Source organism: Camelina sativa, chromosome 11, assembly GCF_000633955.1.
Source record: "Camelina sativa cultivar DH55 chromosome 11, Cs, whole genome shotgun sequence".
Classification (NCBI taxonomy): Eukaryota; Viridiplantae; Streptophyta; class Magnoliopsida; order Brassicales; family Brassicaceae; genus Camelina; species Camelina sativa.
Window position 1 is genome coordinate 12,165,005 of NC_025695.1, and position 20,633 is coordinate 12,185,637.

General features: G+C 37.2%; 1 protein-coding gene across 1 annotated transcript; it reads left to right on the top strand.

Annotated features, from left to right (window-relative positions):
* On the top strand, positions 8,401 to 14,623 carry LOC104727891 (terpenoid synthase 9-like). Its single transcript, XM_010446952.2, is given in 8 exon segments — positions 8,401 to 8,661; positions 12,465 to 12,741; positions 12,826 to 13,177; positions 13,274 to 13,495; positions 13,597 to 13,738; positions 13,996 to 14,244; positions 14,331 to 14,514; positions 14,517 to 14,623. Coding segments are annotated over 8 exon segments (1,785 nt in total). The 5' UTR covers positions 8,401 to 8,409.

Sequence of the window (20,633 nt, forward strand, 5' to 3'; positions counted from 1 at the left end):
ATAGAAATTTCTTCTTTCAAATCACCATTAAGAAATGCATTTGAAACATCAAGCTGATCAAGAAACCGTTTTCTAGGTGCTGCAACTGCTAGTAAAAACTTAACAATGGCCATTCCAGCAACAGGAGAAAAGATTTCAACATAGTCAAGACCCTCCTTTTGAGTGTACCCCTTTGCCACTAGGCGAGCCTTATACCGCTCTAGGCTCCCATCTGCATTCAACTTAACAGTGTATACCCATTTGCATCCAATGATGGTCTTACCAGGTGGAAGAGAGCAAACATCCCACGTGTGTATGCGTTTTAAAGCCACTATCTCAACATCCATAGCGTCACAAAACTCTTTGATATTACTAGCTTGAGAGTAACTTGTTGGTGTAGGATACTTTGTAAGAGTGTTGACATATGCGCAAAAAGAATCAGAGAGTTTAGAGTAAGATAAGACCTGTGAAATGGGATGCATTGTAGATTCCTGCATAGAGTAACACTGATAGTCCTAAAGATAACTAGGAGGCCTAGAAGCTCTTTTTGACACTGTAGTCTCTGGAGGAAGAACATACTACACTATTTCTGGAACTGATTCCCCCCTGTCTATCAGTCTCAAGTGGTTCCCCCTGACTAGAAGATCCAGAGGTTTCACCAATGTGAGGAACACGGGTGCAGTTATGAGGAAAAAACTCGGTAGCACCATCGTGATTCTTAGAATCCTGAAAAGGAAAAATATCTTCAAAGAATTTCACGTTCCTAGAGATGAAAACAACATTGCTCTCAATATCCATGAGTTTATAATCCTTGTAACCTGCAGAGTATCCCAAGAAGACGCATGCCTTGGCTCTATCTTCAAACTTAGTTTGCTGCTTTGGAGAAGTGCATGCATAACATAAGCAACCAAAAGTCCTCAAATCTTCATACTCTCGTGCCTTGTAAGTAAGCTTCTCATATGGATTTTTGTTTTCTAATAGTGGTGATGGTGTTCTGTTGATGAGGAAAACTGCAGTGAGTATACAATCTCCTTATAAAGACAATGGTAGATGAGACTGAAATAAAAGAGCACGAGCCACATTCAATGTGTTTCCTTTTAACCACCAAGTTCTGCTCTGGAGTTTCTGGACATGAGTGGTATGCAACAATTCCCAATTTGCGACAAAGATCAGAAAATTTTAACTCCAGGGCGTTATCAGATCGAACACATCGAACTCGTTTGTCAAACTGAGTCTCAACCATTTGTAAGAATTCTGAAAATATGTGCAGAACATCACTTTTAAGTTTTAGCAAGTAAACCCAAGTTACTCTGCTATGGTCATCCACTATTGTTAGAAAATATCAAAATACTTCTACTGTTAGCTCTGAGAATGGACCTGAAACATCAATATGGAGCAAGTTGAACGAAGCAGAACAAATATTGCCTCTATTAGAAAACGGTCATTTCTTCTGTTTTGCTCTTTGACAAATATCACAAAGTAAAACTGCTTTATTCCTTTGTTTAGAAATCCCAAGAACATCACTAAGCATATCAATCCGAGAAAAAGAAGTATGACCAAGTCTCTTATGCCAAACAGCTGAATCTATTACATCATTCAAACTACAAGAAGATAGTTGTCTTGAATCTGCAGGGTCTTCAACATCCAAGAGATAAAGATTTGCAATCCGTCTACCTCTTCCAATCGTCAATCCCTTGGTAGGATCATGTACCAGACACGAAGCAGGATCAAAGATTACACGAGACCCAAGATCTGCAGTCAAAGAGCTTATACTGAGAAGATTCATCCTGAGTTCCGGTATATACAAAACATTTTGTAAACTGATGGAACCATGGATGATTATTGTACCAACTCCTGATACTGTAACCAAACTGCCATTGGGAAGATTAATATGTTGACGAATAGATTGATCAAGATCATTAAACATACTATGATCATGACTGACATGATGAGTAGCACCAGAATCAATGATCCAAGACCTTTTATTTGTCACATACTGAGGAACAGTCAATACTCCAATAAAACAATAGGTAGAGTTAGAAAAGGATATATCGGAAACAGAAGTCTCAGTTGTTGGAGCTTGAGTTGTCTAAGAAGTCTGAGAGTTAGCTTTGGGAATGAGATCAGAATTAAAGTTGCAATGAAACTTTGCAACTGGTCCTTGGATAGGTTCCCAACAAGACTCTCAAAACCATCAGATTTCTTAACATTGGAACCAACAGAAGCAGAAACTTGAGCTGCAACAATAGGAGTATGAGTAGACGATTGAGAGGGTGGAGAAGCAGCAAACTGTTGTTTCCTAGGTTTCATTTTTGCGATTCTGACACTTGGTTTGTTATCAGATGTGGTTTATTTACTAATAATGTAGGTCGAATGTTTAATGTTATTTCAGATAAAATGCTTTTTTGTTGAACTCTTAATTAATGTTGAGGTGTTTTTCAACATTGAAGCTACATACTTAGAGAAGATTTTTTTCATGGAAAATGCAATGCTTTTAAATTTAAAAGATGAGTTAATTAGAAAAATGCCAATGTATAAATTTGATATCACTTTTTTTTCTTTTTCTCTTTTCTGCTAAACTGTAGATATATTCATATTAATAAAAAGTTGGGTAATACATAAGTTAAAAAAGAAACTTGGGGGAAAAAAAAGCATTAAGTTACCAAAATGCCGTTGTTGGTTTTGTTTTTTGAGAAGCTACTTCTGAACAAGTATACCATAGACTGGCAAGAGATTATGGCATTGCTTGGAGGTGAAGATCTTGACAAGACCACAAAGCTTCTTATCAGCTATGCGTTTTAGAACACATTACACTCAATTTGGCTGGAGAGAAATGTTCGGCGTCATGGAGAGCGACCTGCTACAGAGTAGAGGCTAGTAAAGCTTATTAATCAAAATATCCGAAATCGACTTAGCACTCTTCGGAATGGAGAGGATACAAGCATCCATACTTGGTTTTCAGAAAGATTTTACTAAACATGTTTACGTGATTTTATAAGTGTTTTTAAGAAGTTTTCTTGCAGATATGGAGTTACCGATCTCCCTATCAATGTCATTAAAGAGTTGCGAATCTTTGATGATCATGGTTACGGGGGTTGTTGAAAGGATTAGGATTGACAAGTTCAAAGGGGCACCTGGAAGACGGATGTATAATTCTGCAGCAGTTGGTACAATTTTTTTTCCATCTTCTCATACTGGAACCCAAGCATAGCTCTATCACCGGATTGAAACCTCACCCTTCTAAAGAACCTGAAACGATCAGTAATAGAAACCTCAATTTTCACTCTAGTAAATGAAACTTGGTTTGTAACTGATTCGTCAAAGTCAAGCTCCACAAAATCTCCTAAGGATCTAGCGATTCTGCGGAAATTTTTTGCAGAGATGTATGGTAGTGGAACCCCCCGGATTTGAACCCAAAGATCTATGGATGTTAAGAAGTGCAATCTTGGTAAGTCATCCCATCTTTGGAGTGCAACTAACCATCTATTGAAGCTCCAGGGTTGACGTCGTAGGAATGAAACCAAATCTCTTTTAGATTGAAATCGAAATTGTATAAAACGATCGTCCAAGACTCGTCCATGAACAGAAGTTGATAGACCCCAAGCTGTAGGAAGATTGTCAGCTACTTCAAACAAGTTCTGATCCACCGGATTGAGAGGTCTGGCAATCAAACTTAACCTATTGCTAGCTAAGACTTCCTCATAATCTGAATTTGGAATTAAGAGCTCTGGATCATCTCTCCCTAACGCAAAGTATTGAAGCTCATCCCAAAGATCTTTCTCCATTTTGACTACTCTTTTTTAAAGGAAAGGCGATGAATTATTTTAGAACACAGGAAGAGATTCTTTATATATGGAGGTAAAAAGGTTTAAAAACAGAGGAGAAGGAGCTGAAAGACGTATAATACTATAAACATTATCCCAACTGCAGTTTCAAGGAGTAAAAAAATGCAGCAGAAACAAAAAGTTTGAAGAGACGAGATAAGATGGAAAGAAGATAAGTGAAGGGTGGAAAATGAAAAAGTCAACTTCCTAGGTAAATATCTATAAAAAGACAAGAAGTTGTCAATCAAACCTCTTCCGAACAGATTAACGTTGAATTATCAAAAGTCTAACTCAAACCTAGAGGCAACTTAGAAATGATTCCTTCCTTCTAACTCAAAAAGAGGTTTAAGCCAAGTTGGACCGTCCCTACCTACGTAAGATTGGAAAAGGTTATACTGAAGTACACTATATACAATATAGTAAGCTCCTTTATGGATATAAATTGAGCGATCTCCATTTTCTAGTCCTTTATAAAATCAAGACTTCTTCTAAATTCTGAAGCTTGGTATTGGAATGTAGGCCACTCTTGAGGCAAGTTAACTGCATTAATCATATCAAAGGCTTCTGATGAGAAGATCACCTAATTAATTTTGTGAGAAGCCATACTATCAATAGCCCACAAAATACTCTGAAACTTAGCCTCCGTCAAACTTGATATATTAGAGAATGACCTTCTACTATGCATCTTAACTTTGCCAGTCCAGTCTCTTAAAACCCAGGAGAGACCACATATTCTAGTACTTTTATTCCAGGCCATCCCTATATTGCATTTCTTCCAGTATCTAGGCGGATTAATCCAGGCCAGACTATCCTTTCCTCTGTCAAAAACTTTAGAACTAGCAAACCGAATTTCTATACCTAGAGCATGAAACCAAGATGTTGCTTCCTCTCTGATTTTGTTAACCAGTGCCATTAGATCCTTTGATTTACCTTCAAAAAAGAAATCATTCATGTGTTTCCAAAGATACCAAAGTATCCAAGGGAAACTCCTCCTGATATGAAGCGGAATTTTTTGATTCTTTTCTGTAGACATTAAATAGGAAAGATTAGCATATTCAGAAGCATTATGAAAGCCTCCTTCAGGAATTGGGAATTCCGATAGAGCCCAAACTTGCCTAGCAATAGAACAAGAGAATAAAGCATGATTGATAGTCTCTTTTTCTAGTCCACAAAACTAGCATCTCATGTCTTTACTCATTCTTCTGCTTTCTAATCTGTCTGCGACAGCGAATGCCCCACTTAATGCTTGCCAAATAAAATTTTTAATTTTTGAAGAAGTTTGTAAGGACCACGCCTGATTTTTTAAGTCATTGAGAGAGGGTCTCGCTTCAACTTCTCGTAGCAGAACTTGCTTATTCAATTGACATGCTAGATCATATCCTGTTTTGACCGAGTAATCACCACTTGAAGTATACATCCAACTCCAGTAATCAGATCTTGTAATCACTGGCTTATTTGCTAATATGATACTCACGTCTCTAGGATAAAATAACTCCTCTAGTGAATCTCTGTTCCAGTTTCTAATTGAGAAGTCGATTAAAGATGATACCTTAAGGTCTAGATTGATGAAGATATTTTTCATGAAGGGAATTCTTCTTCTTCCGTCAAAAACCCATGGATCAGTCCAAACATAGGTATTCTGACCATTCCCAATCGTCCTTTTTATTCCTTTCATTAAAAGTTCTCGGCCATGTAGAACACTTCTCCAGATATAAGAAGATCGATAACCTTTTACTGCATTTAGAAACCCATTGTTAACAAAGTATCTGCTTTTCATGATTTTAGCAAATAGACAGTCAGGATATTGGATTATCCTCCATGCTTGCTTTCTCAATAATTCTTGGTTAAAGGCTTGTAAATCCTTGAAACCTATTCCTCCTTGCTCTTTTGTTAAACAAAGCTTCTCCCAACTTATCCAGTGTATCTTTCTCTTTTGTTCCAACGAATTCCACCAAAAACTTAACATTGCAGAGGTAATTTTTTCACAGGTTGCTATAGGCAATTTAAAACACGTCATTGCATAAATAGGTAGAGCCATTGCTATTGCCTTCAATAGAATTTCTTTGCCTCCAAAAGATAAGGTTCGTTCAAACCAACCTAATAACTTTGATTTCAACCTATCAAAGATATAATTGAGCATGTCAACCTTAGAACTGCTAAAACATTCGGGAATACCTAAGTATGAACCGGCTCCTCCTTCGTTATGAATACCAGTAAGCAACTTAATAGAATTCTGAGTTTGTTGATCCACATTGGAGCCAAAAGTTAGAGAAGATTTATTCACATTAATCCTTTGACCAGAAGCATCACCATATGATCCTAAGATTTTTTTGAGATTTTCCACCTAGAGAGATGCTTTACAACTAAAAAGGCTATCAGCAGCAAAGAGGAGATGGTGAATAGAGGGTCCAGAAGAAGAAAACTGAATTCCTTGAATTGTTCCTGCTGTTTCAGCTCTATTCAACATATGTGTAAGTCCTTCCGTACATAGCACAAAGAGAAAGGGAGAAATGGGATCACCCTGTCTCAAACCTCTCTAAAGAGTTATTATCCCATAAGATTGATCATTTAACATAACTGAGTAAGTCACTGTCGAAACACAGAACATAATCCAGTGAATCCATTTATCATGAAACCCTAATGTTTTTAACAACCTTCGAAGATAATTCCATTCTAGCCTGTCAAATTCTTTGGACATATCTGATTTTATTGCCATATTCTCGTGTGAAATTGTAGGATGAGTTCTCAAAGCATGGACTAGTTCATGAGCAATGGATATATTGTCTGAGATTAGTCTTTTAGAAACAAAGGCAGACTGAGTCGAAGAAACTAGTCCCGAAAGCAGAAGTTGCAAACGTGAGGCTAGAATATTTGATATTAGCTTGTATAAGACTGAGCATAAACTAATTGGCCGAAGGTCTGACATTAGTTTGGAGTTTCTGATTGCGGCTACATTCAAAAAGAGGTAAAGATTATGAGATATTTTGTAATGAGTTAAATTAAAATATAAAATTAGTCAGCAGTAGTGCGGTCTAAAAGAAACAGAAACAAAACCGCAGCAAACCAACTGCGGACCACTTTTAATTACAAATAACGGAAATAAACTAATTTGTCCAAATGGATGGAGGGCTGAACATTGAATTTGAGGTTGGAGGAATCAACGTTTAGTGAGACAGGAGAGAGAGCTTGGAATTATTCAAAGCCTGAACAAAAACATATATTCTATTTAAGAGGAGCTGAAGAAGCAGCTTAGCAAGTCCTTTGCCATGAAAGATTTGGGTCCAGCGAAACAGATTCTGTTATGCTTTTTGTTTTAAAAAATTACTAGGTGGTAGTCGCGCGTTTGGGATGAGCCTAGAATTTAGTAAGAAAATCAAAATTAAACGATGATTAATTAGTGACATAAATTATTCAAATATTTGTTATACAATCATGATTTAAACATAAGTTATTGTAAAACATCACAAATTCTTAATCTAAATATTTAATAACCAACAAAAATTGTTCTATACTTAATATATAAATGTATTTGGCGGAGCTTAATCGAATTATGCACAAAGTAATCAAGTTAGGCGGTGAGTAATCAGATGACTAATTTCTTTTAAGATTAGTTATTAATCAAAGCAGATATGATATGTCTAGTGATTAAGCGGGAAATAATTGGAGTTAGGGATAGATATTTTAACTGAGGGTTATGCCATTCATATATAATAACTCCTATATTTTCAGTTTTTTCTTGCTCATTTTTTTTTGGGGTTCTTCTTCATACATTATTATTTTATAAAATAGTAATTCCGTGTAGTCGTAAATTATAAATAGTTGAGATTAAAACACCCACAGTTTCTAAGAAATACAGACAAAAAAAGATATATATATATATATATATATATATATATTTTTTTTTTAAAAGAAAGATATTTAAGCAATACCAATACCAAAAATAGAAAGAAAAAAAATACACATAAATCATGAATTCTAAATAAAATATCTCTCATATCAAAAAAAATTTGCATCCATCATGAGTATTCTAATATTATGTTTGCTTGTTTTTCCACAAACTATGTTTCTATGTTGATATTTTTCATCTCTGAAGAACGCCAAGAAACTGACACCATGTGGCATCTCGGTATAAAAGTTTTAGATTCTTCTCACAAAAAAAAAATACAAGATCCTTAAAATATATATAGGAGATCCTATTCTTTGAGAAGTTTATCTAGAAATTATGGGAGTAGCTTCCATTCAAGAATAGGTTCTTAGAGCAACTTAATTAATCTCTCTATCTCTATTACAATTTTAGTCTTTCTTGTCTTCCATCAATGAAATTTTTGATTATCATAACTGGTAGACATTTTGAGAAAGAAGTTAGACAAAAAAAAAAAAAAAATCATTTTTGCTGAACATTGAATTTGATACTTGGGTTAAGCTCGGGTCAGTTAATTTGATGCTTGGGTTAATTTTCCAACGCTGTCAGAAAAGCATCATTTACTATTTGATATTTTTTGATGAGACATGTTGTTTTTATTTTAATTTCATATTTGCCACCGCTGAATTTTGTAGTATGGTCACCAGACTCTGGTGAACCAGATCATATTCATTTGTAGTGAACATGGAAGCCACATCACTTTTTAGGCCAAAAATTGGATATCAATTTTCTCTTCGTTCTACGACAAATTTATTTCCGTCAAGAAAACTCTATGGCTTTCCTCTGACCTCATTTGTCGGTAAGCCTATAAAGCCTATTCGTTTGAAGGTCTCTAATACTCTGACTAGTGATGATCAAGAAAGTACTCGCAAGTTCAAGAAAATACCACCTTCTGAATGGACTCACCACTTCCACTCGTTACCCCTTGATGTCTCGGTAAGTCCATATATGTGTGTATTTAGTATAGAGTTGGAGGCTGAATAATTCTATTAGACATTAAAGTTACATTATATATAGTGTTTACAAGAGATAACTATTTACTTTAGTATCCTTTCTTTATATATCCTATACACCCCCTCAAGATGGAGGAGCATGAGTCACTCTAATCTTGTTAAAAAGCTGAACAAAACGCGGACGAGAAAGTGGTTTCGTCAATGCATCCGCTAGTTGATCGTCCGTGGAGATATGAACCACCCGTAAAGCTCCTGACTGGACTTGCTCCCAACCAAAATGGAAATCAATGGCGATGTGTTTCATGCGGGAGTGGAACACCGGATTTGCACAAAGGTAAGTAGCACCCATGTTGTCACAGTAGATGACAGGCGGAGAGGACAAGCGAAAGCCAAGCTCAATAAATAAAGAACAGACACATAAGTTCCAAAGTGGCATTAGCGACAGCTCTGTATTCGGATTCGGTGGAAGATCTAGTGACGCCACGCTGTTTCTTGGAACACCAAGCAATAGGAGTGGTGCCGAGATAAACAATGTATGCATTTGTAGAGATCATGTCGGACTGATCACCACCCCAAGTCGCATCGGAATACGCGTGTAAAGTCAGAGGAGTACCCGGACGTAGAAGGAGACCATGCGTGACCGTACCAGCGAGATAACATAGTACATGTTTGACGGCCTGCCAGTGTAGAACAGTGGGTGCATGCATGAACTGAGATAAACGGTTAACTGCGAATGCAAGATCAGGGCGCGTGAAAGACAAATATTGAAGTCTGCCGACGACCATGCGATACTGAGGGGGATTATCAAACGGTTCCCCGGAAGTAGGCGTTAATGGTGGAGTCAGTGGCAAGGGTGTTGTGACAGGCTTGCAGTGTAACATATTGGTTTTATTGAGAAGATCAATGATGTACCTCTTTTGCATAAGATGTAAGCCTTGTGAGGTGCGAGTGGCTTCAATACCAAGGAAATAGTGAATGTCTGTGGGCGTCTTCAGAGAGAACCTACGAGCAAGTGCATCTATGAAGCCGTTAATGAGCTCTACCAGACTGTCGGTCACAAGAATGTCATCGACATAAACGAGAGTGTAGATAACATCGGTACCACGTTCGTAGATGAATACAGAAGTGTCGGCTAGCGAGTTACGAAAACCCATTCGGAGCAGATGCGTCTTAAGTTCTTGATACCATGCCCGCGACGCCTGTTTGAGTCCATATAAGGCCTTGTTGAGTCGACATACATGGTGTGGATGGTCTTTATCAATAAATCCCGGCGGCTGCGTAACATAGACTTCTTCATTGAGCGTGCCATGAAGGAAGGCATTGTTCACATCAAGCTGCTTGATCGCCCAAGAGTTATTGACTGCTAGTTGTAAGACCGTATGGATCGTGACAGACTTGACCACTGGACTGAACGTCTCCGAGTAATCCAGGCCATATTGTTGGTTGAAACCGCGTGCTACTAACCGCGCTTTGTACCTATCAAGAGAACCATTAGGTAAGTACTTAAGTGTATAAATCCACTTTGTGGGAATAACATTGTGTCCTGGTTTTGGCGGAACCAGGTCAAATGTATGACAACGTATTTGAGCATTGATCTCTTCACCCATCGCATGTCTCCACTTATCATCTCGCATAGCTTGTTGGATGGTCATAGGAATGGGATTTTTGGCGAGGAGAGCGGATAAGGCAAAACAGGTATTTGGTTTGTGGATATTGTTTTTGCGACGAGTTTGCATGGGATGATGGTTAACAGGTGGTGGTGGAGGGTCATTTTGTGGAATTCGCGGGGAGAGTGGGTTTGGTTGCGGTGAGAGTGGGTTTGGTTGCGGTGATGTGTCAGGTTCCGGTTGCGGTTGAGGTTGTGGCGATGGAGCAGGAGACGACGATGAGGAGGGTGAGTTTGTGGGACTCGAATGTGCAGGTGACCCAACAATTGGGCCTGTTTCTTCAGTCTGTCCCATTTGTCCAGAAGCTTCATCACTTCGTACACCACCACAATCCGGAGACAGAATTGGTGTCGAGAGAGAATCAGACGACAGAGAGGGAAGAATCGTGACCTGGAGCTGAGTGTGTACGAGTGGCGGAGTGTGAACTGGTATTTGATGATGTGAGGGAGCATTGAGGTGATGAGAAGATGAATCGGAAATGGGAATAGGAGATGCCTTGGGAATGAAGGTAGCAAAGGGAAAACTAGACTCAACAACTTGGACATGGCGAGATGTGTAAAGACGTTTAGTAGCGAGATCAAGACAAAAATAGGCACTCTGTGTTAGAGAATAACCCATGAAAACACAAGGAAGAGAACGGTCCTGAAGTTTGTGACTGTTGTAGAGACGGAGCCAAGGGAAACAAAGACACCCGAACACCCGAAGCTTGTGATAGTTAGGCGATTGTTGAAACAGTTTGGCGTAAGGAGAGACATGACCAATTACCGGAGTTGGCATACGATTGATTAAGTACACCGCCGCGACAAACGCATAAGGCCAATATTCTTTTGGAACTAAGGCTTGATGAAGAAGCGTGAGACCCGTCTCGACGATGTGACGATGTTTACGCTCAGAAACACCGTTATGTTCTGGTGTATGTGGTGGTGTGGTCAGATGTGAGATTCCATGAGACACCAGGTACGAACGTAAAGCAACAAACTCGCCACCGTTATCGGAGTACAACGTACCAATCTTGCTTTGAAAACGATTCTCCACCAAAGCCTTGAACGCAATAAATGTTTCTTTCACTTTTGATTTCTGTTTCAAGGGATACATCCAGGTATATCAAGTGTAATGATCGACTAAGACCAAATAATACTTGAAATTATCATGTGAAGCAATAGGAGACATCCACACATCAGAATATAGATATTGAAGTGGTTTGGAAGAAGAGATAGTGTTTGTATAGAAAGACAATTTGTGACTTTTATTGATAAGGCAATGGAAACAAGGAAAATCTTTATTTTGAGAACTAGAACAAGGTAAAGAAAATTGCGAAACAAGAGATTTTAAAATAGGTGGTGATGGATGACCGAGACGAGAGTGCCATGAAGATAGAGGAGCTTTTGATGATGAGGAAGCAAAAAACGAAATGGGTGTTATTATGAAGTGGCCACTCGTACAACTCATTGTTAGTTCTCTCTTGGAGTAACCGGACCCCCGTTCGTAGATCCTTCACCTGAAAATAAGCCGGAAAGAATTTCACAGACACTTGGTTAGCATTGCACAAACGATAAACTGATATAAGATTTTTGGCAATATTGGGAACATAGAGAACATCTTTTAAAAGGAGGTTTTTAGAAGGAGTAAAGAGGGAGGTGGAACCAGTATACGAGATGTTAAGTCCGGAGCCATCAGCAATAGTAACTTCTTCACCGCCATGGTAGAGCTGGTGAAGAGAGAGGTTGTTCAAGTCGGTCGTAAGGTGGTGTGTGACACCCGAATCTAGCAGCCATGGAGTGGAAGCAGGCGATGCAGCAACCATATTAGCCCTAGGTTGCCATGGAACCGGAGCCATAGATGGTGCAAATTGAGGACTGTACTGAGCAGCGGAAAGGTGCAACTAGGAACAGCATTTAGCACTATGGCCATGAACCCCGCAAAGTTGACATCGGCCTTGATATCCCCCACGGGATTGAGAAGTAGACGAACGGGACTGAATAATTCTATTAGACATTAGGGTTACATTATATATAGTGTTTACAAGAGATAACTATTTACTTTAGTATCCTTTCCTTATATATCCTATATTTAGATGTAGATAAGATTAACGGAAATGTACATATCTTACTTTAATTAGGAAATGGATGCGCTTAGTACATAGATCGATGCACTAAAGCCGAAAGTGAAGGACACATTCATGTTGTCCCAAAGCAGTGACTCTACAAAGAAGAAAATCCTTATGATATATTTGTTTGTGAGCCTGGGCATTGTGCATCACTTCGAGGAAGAGATCTATGAGACCCTAAAAGAAGGTTTCAAACAGATAGAGAAGATGATGGCCGGTGAAGAAGATTTGTACACAGTTTCGATCGTCTTCTGGGTTCTCAGAAGATATGGTCACATCATATCTTCAGGTACAAGATTCTCTAACTAGTAAACTCTGATGTTTAACTCTAATTGTTTTGTATATAAACAACTTGATCCAATATGGTCAATAGATGTATTCACAAGATTCAAAGGTAGCAATGGAACTTTTAGAGAGTCTCTTATCGGAGATGCCAAGGGTATGTTGAGCTTGTATGAAGCTGCACATCTGGCGACAACGATTTTTACATCTAGCCACTTGGAGTCATTAGTTGCAAGTGGAACATGTCCACCTCATCTTTTAGTGCGTATGCGAAATGCTCTTCGTCTATCTCAGCATTGGAACTTGGAGATATTAGTCCCAGTGGATTTCATCCCATTCTATAAACAAGAAAAAGATCATGACGAGATGCTACTCAAGTTTGCTCAGCTCAGTTTCAAGTTTCTACAGCTCATATACATTCAGGATCTCAAAATCCTTACAAAGTATGTAATCTCCTCATTTTACTAGGATTTCTATGCTTGATTTAGAGTTCGTTAAAGAAGTTATTCTAACCACATATTTGTATATTTGAATGCAAGATGGTACAAGGACATAGATTTCGAGTCTAAGTTCCCACCTTACTTCAAAGAAAGATGCGTCGAAAATTATTTCTTTGTGTTATTCGTGTTCTTTGAACCACAATTCTCAGGTGCAAGGATTATGTTGGCTCGGAGCTTCGTCATTCAGGGGATTTTAGATGACACATTCGATAGATATGCATCTCTTTCTGAGACTGAAAGCCTTGGCAACAGCTTGAAAAGGTATCAAAGTTCCAGAATCCAGATAAACAGTTATTATGATCGGTCGTGTTGGTTACTTAGCTTGGTTATGATGATGATGATGATCAATTGATGATGCACAGGTGGGCTCCCGATCATTCCATGGATAAACAACCTGAATATTTGAAATCCGTATTGAATGTTATATTGGATACTTTCGAAGAGTTTGAAAAGGAACTTAGTCCAGAAGGGAGATCTTACAGTGTGAATACGACAATTGAAGAGGTAACCAACCAAATTAACTTTTGTTACTAAGTACTGTAGGGTTAAGATGTGGACATAATTATGTATACGGTATAACAATATATTAATGAAGGGTAATATATATTGTCCCATGGCTTGAAATTAATTTTGAATAAACTCGCATGGTTAATATATATTCTTAAATAAAAGGTCATGGCTATATCATTATTTCAAAATGTTGTAAAAAAACAAAATATTGTAGCCGTAACGCGCGGATCAATACTTTTGAGCATGCGTAGTTCAAGGTGGTTTCGGAAGCCAACGTTGAGTTCGCAAAATGGGAACATGTGGCTCACGTACCTAGCTTTGAGAGGTACATGGAAGTTGGAGAGTTGGAGGTCGTGGTATGTACGACCGTGGCAGGTATCTTAATGTCTATGGGAAAAATGGGTACGAAGGAAGCTTCTGAGTGGCTAAAATCCAGACCAAAACTCGTCCAATCTTTATGTACTAAAAATCGTCTTATGAATGATATAGCTGGTTTCGAGGTACAAATGCATAAACTAATTTACTCACATTTCGTGTATGTCTACTTTCATGTTCTATCTTACGAACTTACACATATGTTGGTTAGGATGACATGAGTAGAGGATATCTCGCAAATTCGGTCGATTGTTATATGAAGCAATATGGAGTTACTGAAGAGGAAGCCTTCAAAGAGCTTCATAAAATGGTTGCAAATGCAAATAAGACCATAAATGAGGAGTTCTTGACAATCACTTGCGTGTCAAATTGTGTTCTTAAGGAATGCATGGATTTTCACGCATGATCACCGTCACCTACAATGGATATGAAGGATTCACCCATCCCGAAGGAAAAACCAAGGAGTATATGACGTCAATATTCGTCGATCAGATCTGTGTTTGAAAACTTTTGATGCAGTGCATCCTTGCTTATGGGCTTACGTTGCTTGTTTTGTGAGCTTCAAGAAATCGACATATGGGTTTTTTATTAGTCATTACTTTTTTTATTTTCTTTTCATCGTTGGTTTATGATTTGTTTTGGATACTAATATATCCTATTTTCTGGGGACCGATTGAGTTTATCTTGGTTGTTGGTGTCAAGGCTATAAAACGCCTAGTTTGAGTCAGTTTTTTGGAGATTAATAAAAAAAAAACAAATAGAGACAATCTTAATTGGCTAAAGAGCTTGTGTCAAGCTAGAGAGGAGGACTCTCAACATCCTTTGTTGAACTCAATCTCTCATTGATTTCAACTGTGAAGATGTATTGGATGGCTGAAGTAGTGTATGTGTAATACAAGACGTGATACAGGATTGTTGGTGTTTTATGTGTGTGAGAAGTTTCTAGAAGGTTTGAGAAGACAATATTGAAGGACAGTTTGAGGATGAATTGAAGAGGAAAACTACTATTTCTTTGGTTGGTTAAATTGGAGTTTTACTAGGAAAAAGAAAATAGCAAAAAGGAAAAAGTTTTTTTCTTATGAAATTTGGAAATCTTCTCCTATGGTGATTAGGAAGTTTTGATGGGTATATAAGGAGGTGTTGGGCACATCCTAGAAAAGCAAGAGAGCTGAGGCATAAAGATAAATCCTAGAGAGCTTTCTGTGTTGGTGTGCGGCTTAGTTTTGCAGTTTGGTGCTTGTGTTGTTCAAGCTTCTTTGTTCGTCGGTGTGACGTGTGAGTGAAGGTTGATCTAGAGAGTTGGAGATATGAAGTCTAGTCTCAGGGGGAGTTTAGCCCAAGGTTAGGTTATCTTGGTTTAAATCTAGGCTTGGTGTTAGTCTAGTTAAGGGTAGAGAATTATCCTTAAGATTTCATGTTATAGAACGGAGCGGTGAATTAAGAAGGTTGTGCTTGATTTACGCGTTTGCGAATAGGTTGTATTTTCTTTCTTGTTATAGTGGAATCGAAATCTGGACGTGGTCTCGGGGAGTAGGAAAAACCGAACCTCGTTAACAAAGTTCTTGTGTTATTTACTTTCTGCACTTTATTATTTGCACCTCATCTGCATTTACAAGTGGTATCAGAGCGGGTTCTCGATAGAGATTTAGTGTAGTTTCGGGTAGATCAAGGGAAAGGGTAGTTCAGGAAGTAAGACAGAGCTTTGAATCAGTTGTGATGACTTCATACAGAGAAGGCACGTCTATGTCAAGACAATTTGCTAAATTTCTGAAGTATAATGGCGAAGAGAAAAAAAGTAGAATGGGTGAAGAGATGAAGACTTCATCAAACAATGTTCAATGTTTTGAATGCAAAGGCTACGGTCATGTACGGTCTGATTGTGCCAATCTACAAAAGCATAAGAAGAAGGCTATGAAAGTTGTTACTAGTGATTCTGAAACTGATTCAAATGAAGAAGAAGAAGAATTGAAGAATTTTGTGGCGTTTACAACTTTTGAAGATAGTTTTGAATCAGTGTCTGCATCAGCGTCTGCATCAGTGTCTGCACCTGCATCTGAACATGAATCTGATAGTGATAATGATGGAGAGAATATGAGTTATGAAGAACTTGGTAAGAGTTATGAGAACTTGTATGCACATTGGCTTAAGGTAGTTCATGAAAATTCAGTTTTGATTAAGGAGAAGCTCGAGTTAGAGGCTAAAGTCATTGAAGCAGAGAAACATGCAACAGAGAAGGGAGAAGAAGCATCACAAGTTAAAGTACAACTTCAAGAAACTCAAAAGAATTTGAGAATGCTTAATAATGGTACAAAGAAGTTAGATCACATTCTGAGTATTGGCAAGACTGATAAGTGTGGCCTTGGATATGAAGGAAACGTTTCAAAATCGGATATGGTGTTTGTTTCGAGTGGAAAAATCACGTCTGCATCAGGAACTGTGCCAGAGACTGCTTCAAAGAGTGCTTCAGGGACTGTATTTTTGAAAGAGCATGGTAAAAGAATTTCTGAATTCCAGAGTGCACCTAGACAAGTGTTTCGACCTGTTTGCCATCATTGTGGTGTTGTTGGGCATATTAGGCCAAGATGTTTCAGATTGTTGAGAGAGAGGAGCCGAATGGAGAATTCCTATGATGTAAGGTTTCAGGGTCCTACATGTTATCATTGTGGAGTTCAAGGACATATTAAGAGGCATTGTTTCAGGTTCATTCAAGAGGTTAACTATGGAGATCTAAGGCGCAACAAGATTTGGGTTAGAAAAGATGAGTTTTATGGAGGTTGTGTTCTAGGCTATCAACCGCGTATTGTAGAGCGGGGATAATTTTTTAATTAGTTTTGACCATGTTGTGACTCATTCAGGGGGAGAATGAAGATGTGTTTGGTGATGTTGTTTAGGAGTTTGGACTGAGGAGTTCACAAGCATAGTCAAAAAGGGGGAGAATGAAGATGTATTGGATGGTTGAAGTAGTGTCTGTGTGATACAAGACGTGATACAGGATTGTTGGTGTTTTATGTGTGTGAGAAGTTTCTAGAAGGTTTGAGAAGACAATATTGAAGGACAGTTTGAGGATGAATTGAAGAGGAAAACTACTATTTCTTTGGTTGGTTAAATTGGAGTTTTACAAGGAAAAAGAAAATAGCAAAAAGGAAAAAGTCTTTTTCTTATGAAATTTGGAAATCTTCTCCTATGGTGATTAGGAAGTTTTGATGGGTATATAAGGAGGTGTTGGGCACGTCCTAGAGAAGCAAGAGAGCTGAGGCATAAAGATAAATCCTAGAGAGCTTTTTGTGTTGGTGTGCGGCTTAGTTTCGCGGTTTGGTGCTTGTGTTGTTCAAGCTTCTTTGTTCGTCGGTGTGACGTGTGAGTGAAGGTTGATCCAGAGAGTTGGAGATCTGAAGTCTAGGCTCAGGGGGAGTTTAGCCCAAGGTTAGGTTATCTTGGTTTAAATCTAGGCTTGATGTTAGTCTAGTTAAGGGTAGAGAATTATCTTTAAGATTTCATGTTATAGAACGGAACGGTGAATTAAGAGGGTTGTGCTTGATTTACGCGTTTGCGAATAGGTTATATTTGCTTTCTTGTTCTAGTGGAATCGAAATCTGGACGTGGTCCCGGGGAGTAGGAAAAACCGAACCTCGTTAACAAAGTTCTTGTGTTATTTACTTTCTGCACTTTATTATTTGCACATCATCCGCATTTACAAACTGGTTCAAATTCACAACTGTGATCTCTCACCTAACCGATAGAACCCCTGCTTTGCTTCCGCCTCTGCATTAACTTTGAAGATGTTGTAGTGTTTGATTCAGGAGTGAGGCATTTGTTTTTTTTTCTTCTTGCGATCTCTTGGTTTCTACTGTTTACAATTAATTTGTATGTCTTTTGAATTAGCGAAAGCTTTGTGTGTGTGTCTTGATATAATTATGTCTTTTGAACCACATCAGCCATTGGATCATCAAATGAAGACGAAATTTGTGCAGCCTTCCAAACTCAGCTGCTACGTCACATTGACATATCTCTATTCAACATATATGATTACTTTAATTAGAGTTTAGACTATGATTGTTTACATAGTTTAACTACTTTAATCTGCGATTTGTATATATTTATTGATATTATTCTAATTGAAATTTGGTATATTTCATAATATCTGACTAATAGTCTATTAATTAAAACTAGGGATCGGACCAGCATGTATGTGCGGGATTTTTTTTCTAAATATTTTTTTTCAAGATTTTGGATCTGCACTTACGTGTTTTGATTTATAACACATGAGTCTTATAGTGACTTCATATACTAAATTTAGTATAGTATTTATAATCCAAATTTGTATTAGTTTGATTTCAATCCAATTTATGATTATTTGAAATAAGACTGATTTCACATGGAACTTAGACTGACATAATGATGAATCCGGATTAGTTGTGAACCAGATTGATCATTCTATCATACTTATAAACTATCAAACGGGAAAAAAAATTGCGAAAATGAATTAAAACATCATGAACCAAAATAATCCAAATAGAGATATCAAAGGAATAAACCTCAACATGTTATACTCGGGTTTAAACTCTTTTGACCCTATAAAAACTCGTTCCGCGAGATTTAAAGGAGTAAATAGTTCCACATACTTGAATTAAAGACATCATTATAATATTGATTTTTGTTCGGACTGTAACCCGTTTTCAATTAGTTACAATTATCTTTTTTTAAAAACAAAAGACTTGAATTTAGAGTCAAAAATTAGGCCTGGGCAAAATACTTGGATCCAAAAATCCGATCCTACAAATCTGATCCGAATTCGTATCAAAAATTTTAGAATATCCAAACGGATTTCAAATCTCCAAATACGAACCCAAACCCCATCTGAACCGAAATCCAAACGGGTACCCAAATATACCAGATCCAAACCCAAAGTCTAGAAATACCCGAACGGATCCTATACCTCTAAACCTGAAAATCTGAAATACCCGATCCGAATTCTAACAGTATCCGAACGCCCGGACCTAGTCAAAATTAGACTGGAGCGTTCAGTTAACTGCTTGGTTTTGGTTCGGTTTCATTTGGTTTCGGTTGGTTTGGATATACAGTAATATAATAAATATTCAGATATTTTAGAAATTTTGGTTTGGTTTGGTTATTTAGTAAATAACCATAAACAATATTAGAAAGTACTAAATATATGGGATAAAAATGTTTTTTTGTTTAATTATGCAGACAATTGGGTCTATTTGGCAACATGGATATATGATATAGTCTTTTTTTCTTCTCTTTTTGTACTTCCCAATTTATAATCCAAATTTGTATTAGTTTGATTTCAATCCAATTTATGATTGTTTGAAATAAGACTGATTTCACATGGAACTTAGACTGACATAATGATGAATCCGGATTAGTTGTGAACCAGATTGATCATTCTATCATACTTATAAACTATCAAACGGGAAAAAAATTGTGGAAATGAATTAAAACATCGTGAACCAAAATAATCCAAATAGAGATATCAAAGGAATAAACCTCAACATGTTATACTCGGGTTTAAACTCTTTTGACCCTATAAAAACTCGTTCCGCGAGATTTAAAGGAGTAAATAGTTCCACATACTTGAATTAAAGACATCATTATAATATTGATTTTTGTTCGGACTGTAACCCGTTTTCAATTAGTTACAATTATCTTTTTTTAAAAACAAAAGACTTGAATTTAGAGTCAAAAATTAGGTCTGGGCAAAATAATTGGATCCAAAAATCCGATCCTACAAATCTGATCCGAATTCGTATCCAAAATTTTAGAATATCCAAACGGTTTTCAAATCTCTAAATACGAACCCAAACCCCATCTAAACCGAAATCCAAACGGGTACCCAAATATACCAGATCCAAACCCAAAGTTTAGAAATACCCGAACGGATCCTATACCTCTAAACCCGAAAATCTAAAATACCCGATCCGAATTCTAACAGTATCTGAACGCCCGGACCTAGTCAAAATTAGACTGGAGCGTTCAGTTAACTGTTTGGTTTTGGTTCGGTTTCATTTGGTTACGGTTGGTTTGGATATACAGTAATATAATAAATATTCAGATATTTTAGAAATTTTGGTTTGGTTTGGTTATTTAGTAAATAACCATAAACAATATTAGAAAGTACTAAATATTTGGGATAAAAATGTTTTTTTTTTTAATTATGCAGACAATTGGGTCTATTTGGCAACATGGATATATGATATAGTTTTTTTTTCTCTTTTTGTACTTCCCAATTAATAGTATAGATTATTACAATTTTTTTTTTTGGAATGTATCTTAGAATTAAAATATTTTTGCAGAATATAATGACCATTATGAACAAATTTTTCCTTAGAATAAATTATAGTCTAGTATATTTGATATTTTCCTTTGTTTAAACAGAAAATTGATATCTTGTTTTTCTTATTAAGTATTGAAATCTTGTGTTTGCTAAAAATAAAGAATAAAATACGCAGGATATAAATATATATATATATATATATATATATATATTGTGGTC